Source organism: Manacus candei, unplaced genomic scaffold (genome assembly GCF_025592945.1).
Source record: "Manacus candei isolate 608988 ecotype Guabito, Panama unplaced genomic scaffold, ASM2559294v1 h1tg000049l, whole genome shotgun sequence".
NCBI classification, from domain to species: Eukaryota; Metazoa; Chordata; class Aves; order Passeriformes; family Pipridae; genus Manacus; species Manacus candei.
In genome coordinates, this window is record NW_026138097.1 from 14,001,195 (window position 1) to 14,017,793 (window position 16,599).

Below are 16,599 nucleotides of genomic sequence, written 5' to 3' on the forward strand. Positions count from 1 at the left end.
TTGAAGAGGAATTTTAACTATTTGAATACTAAGTCCATTATTAGTTACTGGCTTTCCTTCTGAGGTGTTTCCATATAGATAGACGATATACTGGATAGACTATTTCAGTTGGAAGGGACCTACAGTGACCACCTAGTCCAACTGCCTGACCACTTCAGGGCTCATCAAAAGTTAAAGCATGCTGTTGAGGGCATTGACCAAACGCCTCTTAAACACTGACTTGGGACTGACTGAGGCACCTCTCTAGAAAGCCTGTTTCAGGGTTTGACCACTCCCATGGTAAAGAAATGCTACCTAGTGTCCAGTCTAAACCTCCTCTGCTGCAGGTTTGAACCATTACCATGTATCCCACCATTCCTGTCTGTGGATCCCAGGGAGAAGAGCTCAGCACTTCTCTCTTCACTTCCCCTCCTCAGGAAGCTGTAGAGAGCAATTGAGGTCACCCCTCAACCTCCTTCTCTCTAAACTAGAGAAGCCCAAAGTCTCAGCTGCTCCTCCCAGGACAGGCCTTCCAGTCCTGTCACCAGCTTTGTTGCCCTCCTCTGGACACATTCAAGGACCTTCACATCCTTCTTGAATTGTGGGTCCAAACTGCACACAGTGCTCAAGGTGAGGCCGCACCAACGCTGAACACAGTGGGATAATCCCCCCTCCTGACCACTGGTTGTGCACCCCAGGACATGGTTTGCTCTGTGGGCTGCCTGGGCACACGCTGCTCACACTGAGCTGCTGCTGACCAGCACCCCCAGATCCCCTTCTGCAGGGCTGCTCTCCAGCCACTCCTCCCCCCAGCTTATACTTGTGCCCACATTACTCTGTCCCAGGTGCCGGATCCAACATTTGATCTTGTTGAGTTTCATGCCACTGACGATTGCCCAATGTTCAAATCTATCTAGATACCTCTGCAAGGTCTCTTGTCTCTCAAGAGAGTCGACAGCATCTCCCAGTTCCATATCATCAGCAAACCCGATAATGGGGCATTCAACTCCTGCCTCCAGAGCATTGATATATATGTTGAACCACACTGGCCCTAGAATTGAGCCCTGAGGAACTGTGCTGGTGACCACCAGCCATATGTAACAGATGCCGATGCCTCATCCTCTGTCTTTCTCTGGCCCCGGAACAAGAGGAAATACCTTATTGCTTCTAGACATTTTCTCTCTGAGAAGGCCCAACCATGCAGAGACTCAAATAGCACAGAGAAACAGCAGTCAGTAGAAATGAAAATATCCATTCAGAAAGCCACGTTGCTTTCCTTTCTAGCCTATCACTAGAGGACAGATGCAAGAACAAGTTACAGCTGTGAGACTTTTAAAGTTGAAAGCTTGAAATGAGCAGGGCACGGGCCCCTGGGTCAGGCTCTTGGTGGTTAGTCTGCTACTCAGCAAAATGAGAGGATTATATTGTCTTCTGGTACCTGCTGCCCACCTCCCCGAAATTTCTGACAGAGGAACCATCTTTCATTCCTGAACAACGTGATTCCTCACTTAAAAAAATAAGGCATGAGTTGGACTGTTGCGGCAAAACAACTCTCATGAATCTTCATGCTGGTTATACTTGAGTAGACAAATAGAAGTCATTTATTGGTGTAAAAACTGGAATCTATTAAGAACAACATTAGGGCAACAGCAAAATACAAAAATATGAAAACTCTACTAATTAATAGGCTACTGTTACTTAGCAGAAATTTTTCACAAGGCAGCGCTTTCCTCTTTACGTGATCTGATTTTCCAAATAGCTTCAAACAATACATGTTTTAATATTATTTTCAGGATAGGCTGCCAAGAATGCAAAGAATTCAAAGAATTATTTGCTAGAGGGAGAGAACTTGTGTTTTGAAAGGGAGAGGGGATTTCTCATGTCTTTAATACATCCTGCACTTGCACCATCTCTGTGTGATTAATAATACCAGCTCTACAGAACTGTAAGAGTGCTCAGTGTATGAAAGGGAACATTACTGAAACAGTACAAGTAACATATGACCTTGGTATCAGAGGAAAAGAGACCTGATAACAAAATATCTCATGTGAAGGTACCAGCTTCTGTTCCAGATATGTAGCTGGCATATTTAGCACCACTGGGTAAGCTGCTTACCTTCCACATCGCTGAGAGCCAATGTGAAAGTCACAGCCTAGGGTCACCAGGATTCCATAAAAAGTACTCTTTGCCTTCCAAGTTTCCCCACTACTTCTTATTGTTTTAATTTAATTAGGAAATTAGCCAAAAATCTTGAAAATTATCATGCGAAGTAGAAGAGTAAAAACTCGAAGTGAATTCTCTTTTTCCTAAAGGACACACAGTAGTATGTAAGGTGCATGCAACACAGAATAGAAATGCTGAGCTACAGAAAAGCTGATATGAAAGACTGAGGTTAAAAGAAGTCAGAAAAAGATCTTCACTCTAAGCTGCTGGCTCTTGAAATGCAGACACAAAACAGAGGAAACTCTTCTGCCAAGTAAAATGACTGGGAAATATGCAAACAGAGTGATCTGCAAAATCTGACATTATACAGAATGATGAAAGAATGAATGAAAGAAATCAAATAAAACTCTGAAGTCAGAGAGAGCAGTATTCTCACCCTAAAGTCTGTTCTCCATTTGCATGCTGACCATTTGTAAGGAGTTGCAGATTTCTCAATTACCAAGTTAGAAAACTGTGATGTTGAAAAGAAATATTGATTTTTTTTCTCAGCCTCTAAGGTTTTTTTCATCTCATTTTCCAACAGGGAACCTATGAATAGAATACTTGAAAAAAACCTTTAGCACTATCAGGAAGGTTCCTAACCTTTAACACAAAAGTAAACAACACACATAAAAGAATTTTGAAAAATCAATTTATTGTAATTTTAAACAAATCAGAACAGTCGTAAAACAGACTAAACAAAATATCTAAACCGGCAAATTTTCTGTGAACCAGCATTTCACATACTGCAGCAGAAAAGTTTATGAGGCCAGGTTTCTTCAGCAAAGCAAAGAAATGAGTTCATTTTAAAAGGAAGAGGAAAATAAGCTGACAGAGTAAAGTGGTTTTGCAATTAGAACCTGAAAAAAGTAGATTCCTACAATGACATTAAAAGAGATATGAACAATTTGACCAGTTTAAGCACAGGAAAAGTATGAATTTACAGATATAGAATGCAATAGGTGAAATTGCTTTCATAAGTCTTGGAAAAAAATGTTACAAAATTGCATGCCTCATAAGTTAAAATTATTTAAGAGCTTTAGATAAAAAATACTATAGGCACATCATACCACAGACCTAAGTTACAAAAAGTAACTCAACAAATACAACAAAATGCAATAGTGCATTATTTGCAATGAAATCTTATAGTTTCTCAGTAAAATCAGGAGAAAGGGGCCTCTCTACTCTATGCACAAGAATGGAAAAGCAGTTCCCTCTTCTTTATTTGTTGTTAGAGTTTTGGGAGTTTGTGGGTCATAATTTCAATTCCCTGCAATCACAAGGGGTAGAGATGGTTCTGCCATCACTGCTTCCCACCTACACAGCCACTGTGGATTTCATTATAGCTGACTGAAAAAAATAAAACAGCAAGAGGAAATATCATTTACTTCCTGCTCCTATTAGTAGATCTTGCACGGTAGTTTTCTGGCAGAGCTGTTAATATCCATGTTTGAGGCCATGCCTTACAAAGCTTCCAGATGTCACCACTGCAGCCTGCTGGTATCCTGTATGCTGCCTCCAGATGAGCTCCTGACACTCCAGCACTGTTAGACCATATTGTTCCCAGCCAAGAACAAGATGACAATTCCATTTTCTTCAGCATTTCTCAAGTAACAAGACAGAAGCAAGAACAAATCTGCAACTACAGCCTGTCAATAAGGCTTTGCTTGCCTATTCCAAAAGACTCAGCTTGGAGATCAGTCACCTCTCACTTAGAGGTAAAACCCAAGGCAGATGACTGCACAAAGAAGGCACCAAGAGGAGCTGCCCAGAAAAGCAATCGTGCATTAACGTCTCTTCATCCCTCATGAAGCAACTGTCTAGTGGCAGCTGCAGCATAGGCACAGATCTGGGAACCAAGGACATGCCACAGGAGGGACAGATGGGAAACTGGCATGTCCTCTGCCTCCTACTCAGAGAACAGAAATGACCCCTTTTCCACTCAGCAGCTTTTTGAAAAATAATATGGAAATGAACTGGCATAATTTGCTTTTCTCAAAGCTTTGACTCCTTTCTCTTCAGCACCTCTGCAGGTTGTTGGAGAGGTGCAGCCCATGCCCCACTTCCCACCTGACTGCCACAGCAGGGAAGGGAGAGGAGCCCATGTGTTCCAGCCCTATGTGATTGTAGGGCTATGTGATTGCACTGAGCATTTGTATGAGGAACTCTGGTTGTTTTTTTGTTATTTCCCCTGTTTTTAGATTCTGGTCCCATCCTGTTTGGTGTGGTGAAGTCTGGCACATGCTGCAGGTGAATTCATTGAAACATAGGCTGTTCCAAAAATAAATATTCTTGTTTCAATTGTTATATAGCAGTTATCTATAAAACACTTACTTATTTTAATCTCTTTCTGCAATCTCTATGGGTTATTTTGGCCACACACATGACCAAAGTTACAGGGACAATCACAGAATTGCAATTCAGAAGAAAAATAGTAAAAGACCCTGGTTCTCCAGGTTTTATTGCATTTTAACATGAATTTATAATAAGCATTCTAGGCTATTTTCTAATTCTCCGGATAATATTATCAGTAATATTTTAAATGAATTTAATCTATTAATTAATTCAGTTTGATCACTGAGAATATTTCTACTTCACTTTTGTATAGGCTATCACACATGCAATACTTTTCAGTGTGAACTGAAGGAAAAAATCATCCCTTCTGTGCTAGCACAAATCATCCCCGTGAATGTAGTGCCAGAGTTGAAAGCAATCCACTTCTCTCAGCATCTTGCAATTCTGCTTACAGCACAACGCTTCCATGTATTTCTCCCATCACTGCTCACTGCATCACCTGTAGAGAGTGAGACAGTCCCCAGAACATGAATTGCTCAGCTTGGCCCCAAACCCCAATTTGCACACATTCAAGAATAAAAAAGACCTTTTCAAAATCAATGGATTCTTCACTGCATTTATAGACAGAGATGATGCTCCCATTTCCAAAAAGAATGCTGAGTCTTTTAGGTGGTCATTACTACAAAAATATTCTACATCAAAACCCACCATACGGTTTTCTACAAACCTTCTGCTCCATGCCAGTGTGGTATGCTGATATTTCATTTCTCTGTCTGCTTACCAATACGATGTATGCAGAATCTAAGAAACTGCTTGTGTGCCTATTCCTGTCTCCATTCAGCACTATGTCCACTCTTCATTACTTCCTCCAGCATTTAACAGGGTAGGATAGAAACGTGTATGGCATTAAGAAATGTTTCTCCCCTTGCACTACTGTGGATTTGCCTTCTGTTTGCTTGCTTGGCCTGAGGGAATTTTTCTCAAGTAGCATTTTGGGCAAGTAGCTGTGTTAAACTCTATCAACACCACTTCAGGACAGAGATACAACGTTCAAGCATAAGCTTTGGAGCAAGGATCATTGCATTACGTAATGAGAGATTTTAATGGATGCCTTCAAGAAATGGAATAGGTACACTGAAATGGTGTATCTCCAACACAACTGATGTCTTTCCTATTTTAAAATAGAAAATATTAGCAAGTTATCTGGTTTAAGAGCATCAGTTAACAAAAGAAGTGGGTATCTACTGTACTTCCATGCTGCTTTTTCCAATAAACACAGAACAACTGCAGGGGTAAAAACTGCTCCATCTGTTCATGAACATAATTCCTCTGTTTTCTGTTTCCAGCTCATCCTTGCCACATGGGAAGGCGGCTACAACTTGCAGTGCCAGAACCTCCACAGTGCAGGGGAGGCCGACATCCGGGTGAGAGACAGCAGCAGCTCAGCCCTCAGCATCTGCAGCAATCCTTCCCTCCATGTCCCTGATGCAACACCTCTGCATTCAAGGAGGTTATCAGGATGCTATCAGTAACATCTTTGACATGAGCATTTTAATCTGGTTGTTCAATAGCTGGTAGCCCAAGCAGTGTAATATTTTGTTCAATATAAATGCATCCTTGCAGTGGAAAGCACAATAGGACATATTTTGAAAAGCCACATATCAAGACCTGTAGTCACAACAGTGTTGCCTGACTATTAAAACAGAGAGTTAGATTCTTAAAAAACTTTGAACAAAGATAAAAGGTAAGTCTTGTTGGGCTGTACTTGGACACTGATTTAAGCCCAGCTGTAAACCCTGCAAACCTGCAGGGACATTTTGCTGGCTTGACTCATCTCTAGTTTCAACCCTTATTTCTGCATCACAGCAATTCCATGTATTAACCTTCTTTCATTCCCCATATCAGGTTTATTTTCCAGATGACATTAGAGCTCAAGGGCAGAAAGATTGGTTAACTTATATAATTTCCCCCAACCCTTAAAATTTGCCTGTGTTATGGCAAGGAAAAGGTTAGTTAAATACCTTTTCCCATCAACAAGGTGTTTTCCCCTTTCTATCTGTCTTTAACTGTCCTAGGACATATCCTGAGCTCTGATAAAAAGTCTCTGCTCTAGAGGAAGATATATTTCATTATATTGAGTATTGAATTTAGATTTTTAAAAGGAAGCTGGCAGCAAAATCTTTTCAGTGCCAAAAAAATATGAATGCTAGCATCCTTAAAAAAGGACAAACAACAAACCACCAAAAAAACCCCCAAACCAAAAAAACCACAACCCACAAAACTGTACCTTTGAAAAAGAAAAAAAGCCAAACAATTAGAAAATGCTTCCTCAAAGTTTATATTTCTTAAATTATATTAATAATCATGTATTTATACAATCACATAAAAGATGTGCAGTTTTTTTCAAAATGCTTCACTGAAAAGGGAAATAAAAATCGAAGCCAGAGCTTGTGCTTCGCCTTCAATAGCGTGTTAATGCCTTCTGAGAAGTTGCATGCCTAGGGTCTGAAGAAGTACAGTAATACTTAAGCTCTTGTATGGACAGATATTGATTTCCTGCTCCTTTGTTCTTGCTTGTACAGGTAGCCAAGGTGCTGTGGTGGTATTATTTTTCCAAAGTAATTGAATTCATGGACACTATCTTCTTTGTACTGAGAAAGAAAAGCAGCCAGATCACCTTCCTTCATGTGTATCACCATGCCACTATGTTTAACATTTGGTGGTGTGTTCTGAACTGGATACCTTGTGGGCAAAGTAAGTGTTTGTTTCTTAACCTGGGGTATAAGTCAGTTGTGGCTGGAGGGGAATCACATCACAGTGCAAAGGAAGTGTGTCACTGTGTGATGTGATAGCACCTTTGAGGTTCACAGCCTTTCAGAACTGCTGATCACTTGCAGACTGTAGTAAAATAAAAAGCATGGCTAAAAGTTTAGGCCAAAAATACCTGAATGTTAGGCTCTAGATTTTCTACTTAGCTACCACAACCTGTCATATTTACTTCTTTTCAAACCACTTTTAAGAGCAACATTACTGAGTAGTGCACCAGAGTGATCACATACAAGGTCTACTCCAAAAGCTGTGTAGGAAGGAATCATGATCCTAGTAAAGATGGTATCAACCACAACTGCAATCAATAGCACTTTTACAGGTTTGATTCCTGTATGCATCAATCTGACACTCTGCTTTAGCAAAATACTTTACTTGCTAATCACTAATTAAAATAACAGTTTGAGTTTGTCCTGTTTTGTACGAGAACATATCTCATTCAGGCAGTAAAACCACTGGATAGCTAGAAGTGATCAATACAATCTAGTATTCCATGTAGAAATAGCAGCATCCTTTGCCTTATTGTTTTTTGGGTTCAAAATATTTCACAAAAGTAATCTCTAAACTACTTGGCTCTTAGAAGGATACTGTAATTGTCATCATATTCCCTGTTGAGGAGGGGAAGATTTATGGTGCCATAGACTGATCACTTGGTATTTGTGTGAGTCCAAACAACAGGGAACTACTTCAGCTCTCTTACAACATGCACAGTTTTCCAGGCCTCCACACCACATCCTGTGGAAGGTATTGTCAGAGTTGAGAAGAAAAACAGTTTTCTGCTCTTCTACTAAAGGGACTCACCTCAATCTACTGTAATATTTTGTAAAGAAACTAGTTGCAGGTGTTTTCCAGAACCAAAAGCAGAATTCATATTTGTTGGCACTTACTATGGGCAGCACAAAATCTAAGTAAATCACTGTTATAGGCAGAAGCAGGGATCAAGGATTTCATAGCAAATCTAGAAATAGGAGCTATTTCTAGAGGTCTAAACAAATTAATGGGGGTTTGTGCTTTCTCATGTGTCTGAACCTGGTCCCCACAGTTTGCACTAGTTTTGCATTACTATAATTAAGGGACTGAAAAATCAGTAGCTAAGTAATTAATCAGTGGAAAAATCAGAACTGGCAAGACTGTCTTGTAGCACTGACATCAAACACATGAGGATACAGGAGAGTAATGCTGCTACTTTTCTGTAGTCTGTAAAGTACAGAGGGTAATTAACTTGCCCTAGAACTAGTATTCACCAAGTGTAGCTAATAAAAGCAGCAAGGTATTATCTGGGATCAAATCCTGCAAATCTGCGTCTAGCAGAAAAGTCATTGAAGAAAATGAGCGATGTTCAAACACAGCCACAAGAGGCTAGTTTAATTCAGAGCAAAGCCCTTGCTCACTGCATCAGAGAGCAGGAGCATGAATGCCTCCCAGGGCTTTAAGCTGCCTTACTAGCAGCAAAGTCATCCACAGCAGTGTTTAAAGCTTACCCAAATAATGGGGAGACTCATAGCAAGAAGAAGGTTGGGAGGGAAAGAAAAAAATAGCCTGTAAACTACAGAATAGAAAAAAAAAACGCGGAGAAGAAAAATATGGGATAAAAATACAATAGTCAGCATAAGAAAAACCATGTAAGAAGTATCATTCAGTTTGTCATATGCCCCTAGGACAGCATCTCTACACATCAGGAATGTTTTTAGCAAGGGATAAGCATGAAAGGAATACTTAGCATATGGAAGAGATATCACAAGCAATAATATCTTCTCTCAGTTTTTAGCAGTTGGTATATAAAAATTTTTTCCCTGGTGGATTTTTACAGGTTTCTTTGGACCCACTCTGAATAGCTTTATCCATGTGCTTATGTACTCTTACTATGGACTGTCAGTCATCCCATCCATGCGCAAGTATCTCTGGTGGAAGAAATACCTCACTCAGGCACAACTGGTATGTATCCATTTTACTTTCAATTTAGCTACCAGAGATACTTCGAAATGCGAGAGAGGATGAAATGAACTATGAAAAAACATTGTTATTTACAGAACTAAGCCAGTTAGAATTGAACTATCATACAGCATAAGTCACTAGTGCAGCCTGATATAACTTAAAGAAAATGATGTTCAGAAATTATTTCTACAGTACAGTAGAAATACCTCAGTCCACAAAATTCTGTTAGTTTTGAACTCTTTCATAGAAAAGCTTCTTAATCACAGAAAAACTGATTTAAAAGTGATAAAAACCATCTAACAGAACTGCCTCCAGCCAGCTCCAAGACCTTTGATTCCTTGCTTTTCTTTTAATTTCATAAGAGTGCCATTTTAACCTAACCCTCACAATACATTCAGAGGTTAGAAAGGGATAGTTTTCAAGAGTACTCAAATTTTCAAAGAGCAGGACTAGTGGACACTGCTGCATCTGATTTAGCTAGCACTGACCCTTTCTCAGCAAATAGTCATGCATTATCTTCCCTCCACAGATCCAGTTTCTGCTCACTATTGTGCACACACTTAGTGCAGCTGTGAAGCCATGTGGATTCCCATTTGGCTGCCTCATGTTCCAGTCCTCCTACATGGCCACACTGGTCATTCTCTTTATAAACTTTTACATTAAGGTAAGCACTCTTCCAAGAGGTCCCTGACAAGACTGGGGAAAATATAACTTTTTGGATAACTTTTTGATGGACTCAGATGTAGAATGAGCATCAGGACTTAAAATATGTTTGTATTAAAATATATGTCACTTAATGATAGATATAGTAATGCCTGTGAGAGAGTTATTCAGTAACAACCTCCTCATTGCAGCTCAGCTCTTCAGCACTTGTATAAGTCAGGTACCACATTCAATGCTTAAAAGGTCTGAGTTTGCTTTGTTGCATAACTTTTTGAGTCTTTCTCAGTCCTTAGAAAAAAAGAAACAAACAACTCTGCATTGTTTACTTCAACCTCATTTAGCAGGGGCTGCTCCAGCCTGCCTGCATACATAGAGCTTTTAGTTTAAAGGCTTGAAATCTCTTTTGACATCAAGTATTACGGGAATACTAGTAAAGTAACATCACCCACAGCAATGAAAAGAGTACAGTACCCTTAATGCAGTCTGAAGTAAATATATACATCTGCACCAAAAAACACCAGACAGCTTCCTTTACAGTTAACAATAAGTAGTGTTTGGGGGCCACTAAATAAATCCAAGTGTTTACTTTGGATTTTGCTTTTATAGACATACCGGAAAGCTCCTTCAAGAACAGCTATAAAGGAAACCCCTGTCACAACAGAAGTCAAGAATGGTTTTCATAAGGACTACTTTGCTGCTGCCAATGGATTCCAGAACAATAAGAAGGCGCAATAAGTATAGTGTTTCCTATGACCTTTTTTCCTAAAAAAAAAAAAGAAAAAAAGAAGAAAAAAGACTGAATTACAAGCTTTAGCTTAAAACCTATTTGATTACATTTATCAGTTCTTTGTACCAGACACTTATTAATGTACTGCTATTTAGGTTTTAACAAAGTGAGTAGGATTACTTGTCTTGTCAAAGATCACCATCAGAACATAGAAAGCCAAGATCTTTCTCATATGAAGAAGAAAACCTTTCTGATCTCTAATGCTGACACAAAAACGCCTTATGAAACACTTGATGGATAAATCCATCAATGCCTTCAAAAGGTTAGGACTCTGTTCAGACTAAAACAGCGAGCACTTTCTGTGCATGTGAGAGGTCTTGAGGCAAGGCTTCACAGTGCACTCAATGCATCCAGCTAAACTGTGGCCAAGGTCAGGAAAATAAAGAGGGTAGAGGGAAAGGTGAGAATCATACCTTTTCTATCACCATACCCCTCTTTTCTTCTTCTCAGCCATTCCCCAAAGCACATTCCCTCCCTGTGGACACCAGCAAGGAGCCCTTTGATCCTGTGGGAGGCCTAGGGAAGAACATGACAGAGGATAGAGCCCAGGTGCACCATCCCATAGTTAACAGACAGATGTGCACAGCACTCAACTTTCTTGACATATGTGAAACCTGATTCAAATGCCAGGAAGGCTGGCAGAAGCTTGCTGTTTCAGGGGGCTGCAGTGGAAGTCCTTGGAACTGCCCAGTATTGTATTCTGAATAAAGAGCAAAACAAGTCACTTTGGATACACTAATTATTAGGAGTTCTGAGGAAACGGATGTTGAAAGAAATAGGGGCTTCGCAATTTAAAGAAGATAAATCCTGAGTGTAAACGTGTAAAAGTCAATCCTATACAAACACTGCTGATTTGAAGCAAACTGACATGCCACATATTAATAGACTGGAAGTTGCAAAAAATCTTAAAAGTGGATTCAACAACGAGCAAAGCATATTGTACAGGAATTTCTGTGCCAGGTGGACCTTATTCAGACTGGTCTCTGACTGGAGAAACAGATGGGACTGAGGCATAAACCTCTGCAGGGAAAGCAAGGAGATACTGTCTGCAGCTGTAAAGGTGTCTCTCTCACAACAGCCTGCCACATTCCATGCTGCTTCAGTTAGCTGCATTTTCCCCTCCCCACCCCTTGAATGGTTAGAAATTCAAAATATTCAAGGTTGACATTGTGGATCTGCCCTCACCCTTTTCTCACTTAGCCCACTCCATTTCTCTACTAAAAATAGACACAGACTTTTTTCCCCTCTCAATTTTTCACAGTGAAGTAATTGTGGTCACTTCCATTTTCATGTGTATAAATTCTCTCAAAAAACCCCACCTGTCAGTCACCCAGCCCAGCAAGCCCCTTGGAATGAAGCAGTTCTGTAAAGAAAACTTGTCCTCTCACTCCTGCCACCTTGCAGGGTCCCAGGGCAGGAGGGGGACAAACCACAGACACAGCCAGCACAGAGGGACCAAAAAGCCACAGAGGGTCTATGTGTAGAGGAGGATGTCCCAAACCATGCTTTTCAATTCTTTTCCACTTCTAGAGGGTCAGCTATCCCCTCTAGATATCCTCATCTAGATGATCTGTCATCAGGGGCTCTGGGAGACTGCAGGTGCAAAGACAGGAGGAAGGTTTGTTCCAGGGAGGAGTATGGACACAGGGCAGCCAGCCTCATCAGGAGCAGCCTGAGAAACTGCAGCCATGCAGGCTCGTGGACAGAAAGGAAAAGGGGTGAGGAAGTGGTACAGTACGGGGAGAAGAACAGACAGGTTTGTCCAGCAAAAGCAAGAGGATAAAATGGCATGAAGAAGGGTGTCTTGGGTCAGAGTTCAGTTTGAATGTGATGGCTACAAAACATCACTGTCTGAAAGTCAGTGTTTTGCTTTATTTAACATTCAATAAAGAGGGAAAGCAGCAATTTAAAAAAAAAAAAAAAGCCTGGACACTGCATGCATATACTATTTCTCATTAGCCCTTCCAGAACCTTTGCTTTCTAGGCCTTTCTGATGGATACTGTAAAACCCCCACATTGTAAGAAATTTGTGGGTTTCACTAAAAGTGTTCTACATGGCCATAAGTAAATGGGAAGCTTCAGGGCTCTGCCGATATCAACTTGATACTGGAAACCAGGGCAAAGGCAGAGGGCTTTGAAAGAGCTGACAAGACAGTGCACAAGGCAGCTAGCTGAACCATTCATCTAAGGCAGGCAAGAAAAGGGTTGTGTGTCTCAGCACAGATTTTAGGCCGAGTGGAGTCCATAATCTTTTGATGGCAAAGCGTGCATTTGACTATCAAGGTGGGCAGCGTCAGCACGCTAAGTGCTAAAGTTTACTACGGCAATCAAACCCACACATATTGTTTTTTGTTTTGTTGAAACCTCATTCAAAAGAAAAGGAAATAAATAAATGCCTTACTTGAAATTCAAAGGGCTGGGGAAAAAAAAAAGAAAAAGAAAAAAAAAAAAAAAGGAAAAAAACCTGAGGCGGTCTCACCTTGCAGATCCAGAGCAGCCAGGAAGGCTGGAATCAGGTATGTTTAAAATTCTTGAGATATGTCTTAACATCTTCAAAATGCCGCAACTTTGAAGAAAGAGAAGCATTGACTTTTTAAACTGATTTTCCTGTAACACGTAACACTGTAAATAAACAAATTTTACTATCAGACTGTCTCCACTCCTCTTTAAGGCATCAAATTGCTGGAAGCTGGTTACTTTTTCAAACTGTTTGAGACTGTTTTCTCAAACTTTTTAAGAAAGTTCTCAGGACATTCACTTCAGACCGAGAAACAACCTCCACAACTTTACACACCACCTTCGCTGGTGTTCATGTAAAGTTTCCCTGTGGTTTTTTTGTTCCGCTACCTGTAAAAACTTGGGTTTTGAACAAAGGTAATACTGCAATAACTTGTTTGTTCAAAGCTTGCACTTACCTATCAAGTCATCCTTTATTTCTCAGATTGCTTTCAATTGGAAGCTGATGGTAGTAAACAGAGGAGAGACAATGGAGAAATCAATCTCAAAAATAACATTTCTTTCAGCTTGAGAATACAAACATGGGAGAAGAGATGCAAATACTTGACCTTGCTGGTTTGGGCTCACCAAAGGGTATGTCTGCAGAGAAAGGGAAGTAAAGGAGAAAGCTACTGAGTTTGATTCACTGGTTTTGGATGTAAGTAACTTCCCAAAGGAAGAGGAGGAAGGAATGAGCGTTACTAAAGACCATTCCAAGAACACTGAAATTAAAGATATATCAGACTGCTGGTTACTGCCAAGACTCAGCTTTGCAAGGTTTTTCTCAGAGTCTGGTTTTAAGTAATGCTTTCTTAACTCTTCCTCATGATCACCCTGTAATGTATGACCAGGTTGCTGTGTTTGATTCCAGTATACAAAAGCTCTCAGCTGTTCCTAGAAACATGTCTATTTTCCAGTGCAGTACTCTTTTAGACACAGTCCTACTGCTTGCAGAAGCAGGACTGTCCCAGTGTGCTCCAGTATATATCATCACACTCTACTGACAAGTAGGGCAAGCTGTCCCCAGGCCAGGGCAAACACAGATACACAGTTCCTCTACCCGTTTCCAGCCACAGAGGACATCGTTTTCTTTGGCTTTGTACAGCCTTGACACTCGGTAACTGTAGCCCTCTAGACCTTGGAGGGACCATTGCTCCGGTACAGAATGTGCAGGTAAACAAGCACTTGGCACAGCATCACCCCCTGAAAGAGATACAGCATGAAGATAGCAGGGGTTATAACCAGTTTAACATTAAACTCTGTTTAGACCTTAAAATGCATAAAGCAGTTGTCCTTAATGTACACTTTGTTGAGTGCTCGTTTCTTTTTCTGATGCACGTGTTTTGCATCTCAGGATCCACATCCTCTTTGCTGTTCTGGCTCAGAAGTGTTAAGGAAACTGAACAGGTTGAAAATTGAGCTATATCCGTTTGCACTGAAAGGAAGAAAATAAAAGAAATATCTAGATTAATAACACTCTTAAAAGTGTAAGTGAGAAGGAAAAGGAAACATGCCAAGGTCAACTACCTACCTTCCAAAATGAAACATTACGGTAACCCAGTCACAGGTCTGTTGTAGAAATCAAATGCACTTTAGACCTTCAGCAGGTTTAGGCTCAGTCATGCTTGATTGACCCAACAATGCAGGAAGCTGTATGAGATGGACTGTTCAAGGTCAGAAAAAGTCATTCCTGTCCCAGATGTCGTCTCCAAACAGTACTGCTACTGACTACAGATGGAAAGACCATCAGTAAAGTCCAAAATTTTCACCTCAGGCAGTTTATGGGTTACCAAGCTGGAAATCACTGAGCTCAAAAGCTGAAGTTTTTCATATAAAGGGATAGAAAGAGAAGTGCAGGAGTAGAAGGTATCTAAGTGCTATGACATCCCTTTCTGCTCTCCCATATCCATCACTAAAAGCAGCCTCTTAGGGTTTAGACTTTTCCAATGAAACAGTTAAAAGCAAGTATAGATGCATACAACATTTTTAATAAGTAAGGAACCCTGATCTTTCCTTTATCCATGCCTTTTGAAGTGCTCAATACTCACCTTCCAAGCGTTATAGTTACAGGTTACAGAATGGCTTTGCAGAATTCAGTATATAAGAACAGCCACAGTGTGGCCAGCTCATCTCAATTCTTAGGTCTGCTTCACATCAAGCACCTTAATAGGCCTGGTTGCATCATCATGTTTGGCCAGGTCATGAGGAATAAAACCATGGAATGTAGACATTTAGGTGGGAACTAGTAGAAGGTTCACCTTGGTACTGGGAGTAACATTACAAAAAGCATCCCTTTATTTTCACCAGTGTGAATTGTGGATTACAATAAAAAGCAACAGGGCAGTTTAAGTCTTATCACACCCCTAGGGCTAGGACCTTGCATTACTACTCAGGTAGTAAAAGCCACACATTTAGGACCGGGTACAGCCAGGCAATAGGAAGACATCCTCAGATTATTCAGGCTGATATCTTAAAGCCTGTTTCGATTAATGTCACTTCTGGTACCACCACAGCATACCATCCCACTAGTGGGACAGAGGATGCTGAAAATTTTGCTACTGGGATGCAAAACTAAAGAGTATTACCAGACAGAAGCAGAGTTGTTCACAGAAGTTAAAGCTTCATCTCTCAAAATTCACTTTGAGTGCTTTGAGAGCCTAGATTTTCAAATAGCAGCTGTAAAGACTTTAAAGACACTGAAAAGCAGCAGGAGGGTGCAGCATAGTCAGGGCCAGGCTGCAAAGAAACAAACACAAACTACTGAATGTGAAATCAGGGTTACAGCCCTTAACATTGTGAATAGGAGAAGGCAGACCAGCGGATCTGGAGCTTTGGAAAGGGCAGGGTTGAAGCAGTCTTTTCTTTTAAACCATCCTAGAAGGAAAGCACCAACCACCCCTTGACGGGGTTAAACAAGTTTCATCTCATGTCAACTCCAGTCAGGAGTACTTAAGCTAAAGGAATAGGCATAAAATGGTAAAGCAATAGCAACAGCAGCTTCTTCTTGTTTTCTGTGCTGGCGCTAGCCTGCATGACCTTGTCAAGAAGGAACAGCATCACCCCGCTGTTTCAGTGGTGAAACAAACCCTGTCAGGGTTTGGGCTTTTGTTATGAAGCTTCATTGTGTGCAGGGGAAGATTCCCTCGACTCTAACCCACACAGTAATCTGAGGTTGGTTTACAAGGTAAGTAGATAGAAACCCAAAGCTTGGAAACATGGCATGTTCCTACAAATTCATTACAGTGCCCTAGCACTATAATGCTGTGTCTGCAACAGTTTGTGAAGAGCAATATCACTTGGGGAACTCTGTCAAAGCATAGGAAAATATTACATCGCATGGTTTATCTGTGGCTTGCTTTCAAGAGACTTTTGATGCTATTTTGTCTAATCCTAGCACTGGTCACTGTACTTTGAAT

At 40.6% G+C, this 16,599-nt stretch overlaps 1 protein-coding gene across 1 annotated transcript in view; it reads left to right on the forward strand.

The window, feature by feature from the left end:
* ELOVL2 (ELOVL fatty acid elongase 2) overlaps positions 1 to 13,338 on the forward strand; it is a 49,623-nt gene extending 36,285 nt beyond the window's left edge. The window contains exons 4-8 of the mRNA XM_051799255.1: positions 5,823 to 5,900; positions 7,059 to 7,230; positions 9,113 to 9,237; positions 9,767 to 9,901; positions 10,507 to 13,338. Coding sequence (XP_051655215.1) covers positions 5,823 to 5,900; positions 7,059 to 7,230; positions 9,113 to 9,237; positions 9,767 to 9,901; positions 10,507 to 10,635 — 639 coding nt within the window. The 3' untranslated portion in view covers positions 10,636 to 13,338. The remainder of the gene's footprint in view (positions 1 to 5,822; positions 5,901 to 7,058; positions 7,231 to 9,112; positions 9,238 to 9,766; positions 9,902 to 10,506) is intronic.
* The last annotated feature ends 3,261 nt before the right edge of the window (positions 13,339 to 16,599 follow it).